General features: G+C 39.0%; 1 protein-coding gene across 2 annotated transcripts; it reads right to left on the bottom strand.

Moving 5' to 3' along the window:
* Positions 1-1,961: 1,961 nt before the first annotated feature.
* Positions 1,962-5,463, bottom strand: LOC122084580 (reticulon-like protein B21). 2 transcript variants are annotated; one of them, XM_042652941.1, is made up of 10 exons: positions 4,178-5,463; positions 3,885-4,139; positions 3,723-3,779; positions 3,538-3,640; positions 3,367-3,441; positions 3,123-3,273; positions 2,971-3,040; positions 2,774-2,839; positions 2,474-2,596; positions 1,962-2,393 (listed from the first exon to the last, which is right to left on the bottom strand). In XM_042652941.1, exons 1-10 carry the CDS (start codon positions 4,920-4,922, stop codon positions 2,239-2,241), a joined length of 1,800 nt encoding a protein of 599 aa, XP_042508875.1. In that variant the 5' UTR covers positions 4,923-5,463; the 3' UTR covers positions 1,962-2,238. The 2 variants fall into 2 exon arrangements, with proteins under 2 accessions (XP_042508875.1, XP_042508873.1); XM_042652939.1 differs by having other exon boundaries at positions 3,723-3,785; positions 4,178-5,459.
* Between the last annotated feature and the right edge of the window lie 648 nt (positions 5,464-6,111).

Raw genomic sequence — 6,111 nt, 5'->3', positions numbered from 1 at the left:
TGTTGAGAAATCTCAATTCTCTCTCTCTCCTTGCTTTTTCTTCAACGATGTTCCTTCTTTCTATGGCCGCCATCATCATCATCATCTCTCTCTCTCTCTCTCTCTCTCTCTCTCTCTCTCTCTCTCTCTCAAAATAGGATGAGATAAGAAAAAAATCAACATATCTATTTTCAGGCATTGAGCATATGAGAGATTTGGTCACACATATCCAAAGTGAACAAAGCTATTGAATATGTAGGACTTTATTATTACTTATTGGGTAGATATTATTAACCTATGAGAATTTACCATGGATGCAAATCTTTACTGAAATTGGTAAATAAAACTTCAACTAGACTAGAGAACGGTGAAAAAGGAAGAAGAAAGAAGGAACAAGAAGAAGAAGCAAGGAGAGAGAGAAAGAGAGGACCGAGATTTCTAAGCGGAATGAAAAAAGGAGTCTGCTTATATTGGGATTTTTATTATTTATTTATTTAAATATTAATAATATTAAACAGAGTTGTAACTGTTTACAACTCTGTTAGCAGAATTAACATATTTAACACGTGTCGATCATATCACTTACGTAAACATTCACCAAGCTTCGAACGTTCCGCATTCCTATTTTTTTGCAAGTATTTCAACCATTTTGCCATATCATTGTGGAAATATTAATAAGTTGAAAAAAAAAAAGACAAAAAGTAGTGTAAATGATTAATGAACTTTACTAATATAGATAAAGGAGTGGGTAGTTGCCAGGCTACGTGGCCCCGACACCGGCCAATGAGAGCTTAGATGGGGGCATGATGGGATTTTTTGTTCCATAGTGGATGGGGTGATCATTTCAACCTTCTTACATCTAAGCATAGGCACCACACAGTATGAGAGCATTCTTTTTCCCTATAGGTAAATGGAAATTAAAAAAATATATTTTTTGAACATACGCAATGTTTGTAATCATAATCATTCTCTTTGCTACGTAGGCCCAAAAATTTAACCCACCCAAAGCCCATTTAAAGTTTTCCAGGCTTGAACTAGGGGCAAGGCCTGGGCTGAGGATCCAGCCCAAATTTAGGCAGGGTAAGTATTGAGGTCTTGGGTTTGGGCTTACATGCAACTGTAAAATTCCACGGAAGTATCAAGTTGGATAGAAAGACAAATGTGTAGATCTTTTATTTTTTTGAAATCTTTTGGCTTAAACTGATGCCAAGGAGACTATCCTTGATCTTCTTCATTCTTTGATCACCTAATGCCCATACCGGACTGCATCTCTGCACTAAAAAGCCCTAGGGTTATTCTTGATATTGGCTAGTCAGGCTAGTATCAAGGCAATGCCTTTTTTTTTTTTTTTTCCCGATAACAACAGATATCAATGCCTTCGGCCTGATTAGTTCTGCAAGTTCATACTAACCCCACAACCTCATAAACTGGGCCCTAGGATTGCCTATTCTTGATATTGATCGGTCAAGCTGGGATTAAGGCAATGCTTTTTTTTTTTTTGGTTAACAAGGGATATCAATGCCTTTGGCATGACCAGTTTCGCCCAGGGTAGGATAAGAACCATTCAACTTTCACCGAAAGTCATGAAGAACGCTAAAACCCTTATGAGTGCCATAAATTAATTAGCAAGGTGATTATTAGAAACCCTCAGACATGAAAGTTCGTTGTAACCATTTTTTACAAGGATCGAGATTCCCTAAGGCCACATTGTGAATGGGAGTCCCTTCAATGCAGCGCTTCAAAAGGGCTAAAGGGTATCAATTGGGTATTTTGGTGAACCATCCTCTATGGGTGAAGAAAAACTCTCCTTTCTCCAATGTTTAGAAATTTATCATGAAAACCATAAGAAACGTTTTCATTAATTTGCTTATTGGAACACTAATTAAACGCGAATTATAACATAAATTGAGGCCTAGTTGTCTTGCTTTTTCTTGTTTATACACTAATGAAGGTAGAGAGAATCAGAGATTAAGATGAACACAGGAAGAAACCAAGCAAAGTTAGTCTATTATAGGAAGAGTAGTGCATGAAACTATGGAAGCACTGCTCAGAGCAAACAATTCAATACTTTCTCTTTTTCTCTGTACAAAAACGGAACTTAAGCATCACCACCACCACCACCACCACCACGTCACATGCCATCGTGGGTCTAGAGAGGTTGTTGGGAAAGGAGGACCAGTACTACTACTGCAGACAACTAACGTGCGCTGTGTTTCATGTCCCATGACACTATTATTATATCTTTAGGGCTTTTAGGCTTTAACATCCTTTCTTGTCTTTCACTATAGTGGGCCCATCATTCTCTTCTCTCTGGTCCCTCCAACCAGAATCTTCTCTTTCCTCTCCTTCCACTCCCCAATCCTCGCTTAATAATGACTGTTGATAATATCGAACGGCCACAACCAATATGAACACTGCACAAAACGATACCCCATTGAACTACATTATCAACAACCATTACTTCTTGATTGTGAGATGACAAAGATGACCTTACCTGCCCAAACGCGAGCTACAACGGAAGAGAAATTCCACACGAGGGTAAAAACGGCAGCTGAAACGGCTTTCTTGTGGGTGCACGCATCCCAAGCATCACGAAATCGTCCGATCCAAAACCTCCCTACATTATAACAGAAAATTGTAACGTTTGTTAGGTGGGACCCATTGGTCAAGTGGGTCTCATCATATCAACGGATAGGATGCCATTATTCTATGGCTTATTGTAGTTGGTCAACCTAAGCCGTACATTAGGGAATCTCAAAAAGGTTAAAGAAACTGAAAATTAACCATTTTTTACCGTAAGCAGTGAGCTGGTTAGAATACGATGAACAAACTTTTGGGACTGTAAAAACTGCGAAGAAACCTACAGAAGGGGTAAAAAAAAGTAAAGAAGTGTCAGCGACAGCGAGAATATTTACTGGAAATTGAACCCTTTCTTGGATCATTGAATAGATTTACGTTTTTACCCATTCAAGGTTTTGAACTTTAACTTACCCAATTTCGCCATCTTCCATATGGTGATGGAGCTTCCACAACGAGCCAAAACAAACAGTAACACTGCCAGCTGCAATAGTCAAAGTTTCTACTTTCTTTAGTAATTCTCTCTCTAACAGTTTCTAGAGAGATAGAGAGAGAGAGATAATTGCCTTCATTGTAGTGGCAGGATCGCCAGAGAAGATGCTTCTGAGCTTCAACAGGAACTCATTCAAGTAGGGAAGGATCAGTTTTAGTACCCAAATTGCTTCTTGTTCCCCTACTATATATTCCTCATTTGAATCATCCATATCTGTAGCTCCCCTGATATGTTTGGGAAGAGAAGAGAAGCAGATAATTAAAATTGATAAACCCAGACTTCCTTTTATCAGAAAATTTATTGTTTGGGAAGTTTACCTGCAAAGTATTGATTTATAGAAAAAGATTGCAGCAAGATAGACAAGACCCACGTAGGAAATTGTAGAAATCAAGCTGTACAAAGAAAGGACCAGAAGAATTAAAGTAATGGGCACAGATTGAAACAGGGGATTTTAATGAGAATTACCATTTCTATGGCTTGTTTTGTACCTAAAATTGAGATCTTTGGTGAAAGAGGAAGAGAGTAGGAAGAACGTTCCAGCTCCAAATACGAAAGCTGATTTTGATACATCTCTCCACATCACCAAATCCACTGAAAAGGAAAGAAGAAATGTGAAAATTGATTGGTGTTACATAATTAAGAAATTCAATTTGACCTGAAAACTAGAACTCACCGAGGTTTTGCAAATTGTTTGGAGTGGTCTCTGGACTTCGATCGAACACCCCAGAAACTGCAACTGAAGAAATATAATTGAAGAAAAGAAATGAGAAAGTGAAACTATCAATGAACCCATAATAAGTCTTTGGTACTGAAATTTTGCAAAGAATGAGCTTACTTGGAGGTGGTTTTCTGAGAGAAGGATCAATTAGAGGAGGACTACTAACAGGGCTTTGCTGTTTAATCACTTTCGAAAAGATGCGTTTGGGTTTCTGATGAATCTGATGAACTTTCTTCTCTTCATTCAGAACCTTCTTGGGTTTTGTGAGATCCATTACTGTGCGATCTATAACCGGAGATGGCTTCTCATTGACATTTTCCGAGATGGGTATTGGTTTTTCTGGAATCTGGTAAACCTCCTTCTCTTCTTCTTTTTCTTCTTCTTCTTCTTCTTCTCTTCTTCTTCTTCTTCTTCTAGTACTTCTTTGAGCTTCTGTTCTGGTATGGTAATGGGTTTCTCTTCTGCAATGTTAACTTCCATTACATCATAGCTCTTCTTCTCTACCTCAATCTCCATGTCATACTCTTCATCTTCTCCTTCATCTTCTCCATCAGCATCAACACCATCATCATCCACCCCTAATCTTCGAGGAGAATTGACCTGACTCACATTGCTTACGCTAGGCGAGATAATCTTCTCCTTCCTAATCTGGAGCTCCTTCGGTGGCTCAACAGGTACCCTGTGAGATTCAGATCTGCTCTTCCTTAACTGAATTGGGCTTTTTTCAGTTGCATCAACAGACACACCAAGCTCCTTACAAGATTCATCAGAGTGAGAAACTCTAAGCGTTTCTGATTTTGTTTTCCTAATCGGAGTTGGGCTTTTCTCAATTGACTCAGCCGACACGCTTAGCTCCTTACAAGAATCATCTGTTAATCTTTTCAAGTCAGATCTCGTCTTCCTCATCTGAAATGGGCTTCTCTCATTCCACGTCTTCCTCTTCCCAGTCACTCCACCATTCTGATTCCGCTTCAACCTCCGGTAAACATTAAGCCCTTTATCGCCACCAACACCGCCACCACCGACCTCAGAAATCTCCTCGCCATTGAAGACCCTGATCCCACCTTTAACTTCATCGCTCTTCATTCTACTCTCCCAAACAGAACCCGCAACAACACCATTTCTAGCTGCATTTCTTCGTCTAATAACATCCATCTTTACTCTCCCCCACTATTGACTTTGAGGAGCGCACTAACAGAGTAATCAAAACAGAGGACGCTTTAAGCTAAAGAAACAGAGGTTGGTGGTGAGAAATTACACGGGATTCCCTACAGAGGATTGAATTACAAGGGTGAAGCTACTTTTCCCATCAAGATCTGTAACAGTATAAAGAGAAGAGATGAATTGGGTAGGGTGGGGGGTTAAATCATTTCATGATTTTGCTTTTAAGGATCACTTTTGCATAAAAGGATCTCTCTAGTCTGGGAGTCCTGTTTCCAAGGTACCCACAAAAAGACCTCTCACATGCAGATTGAAGATGCTGAAATTAGCAGGAGAGAAGAGATCTGGTCCCTTCTGCAATGTGGGTTTTCTTTACTTAATTTGTCTGAAGCTATGGTCTGGATTCTGGAACTGAAAATATTGTAATTTATCTTGGCTGTTTTTGCCGAGTGAGAAGCGTGAGCCTCTTAATTTGGGGAAGACCTCAGACCTTCTCCTTCCTCCAACCCTACCCTCCACCAAATAGAGGACTAAAGCCTAAAGGCAGAGTGTGTGAGCCGTAAATATTGTGGCCGTTAAAATGTCTGAGAGGCTCTCACTTTCTTAGACGTTTGACAGTTGTCTCTCTTCCCTTCTCTCAATGACCGTTTATTTGCTGTCAGAGGTGGATTTATTCTCTCCCCTCCCTCCAATGGACATTGGAGGGATAATCCCTACATGTCACTCAAAGTTTAAGGAAAAAGAATCAAAGGGTGTTTTGGTCATTTGAATTTGAAGTTTTGGATTTATGAAAAACACCCTAGTGATGGGTATTCCCTTAAAAGTTGAATGCGACAACCAAAGCAATCCCTAAGAAAAGCAATGGGTCCCATTAATTTACATTATAAGGGCCCATTGGGTTGAGCGGTTGATGCAACAAGGGTTGTTATGGTTTCTATTAGAGGTATTAAATATTCTTAAGGTCCCTACGCCAAGATACAGGAGCGTCTAAAATTATTATTTTATTTTTAAAATTTTAAAAATCTTTTCTTTATTGATGCTCTTATGTGTATTTTTATTTGTCCTCATGTTAGTGTAAGGTATATGACCAAGCAACAATCTCTTTGTCCTAAATTTATTATTTTTTTTAATCTAAAGTAAAAAATTGTGGAATAGCATCTCAATGGATACATGAGAGCTTATA

This window comes from Macadamia integrifolia, chromosome 7 (genome assembly GCF_013358625.1).
Source record: "Macadamia integrifolia cultivar HAES 741 chromosome 7, SCU_Mint_v3, whole genome shotgun sequence".
Taxonomy (NCBI): Eukaryota; Viridiplantae; Streptophyta; class Magnoliopsida; order Proteales; family Proteaceae; genus Macadamia; species Macadamia integrifolia.
This window is presented reverse-complemented; position numbering and strand designations above follow the sequence as displayed.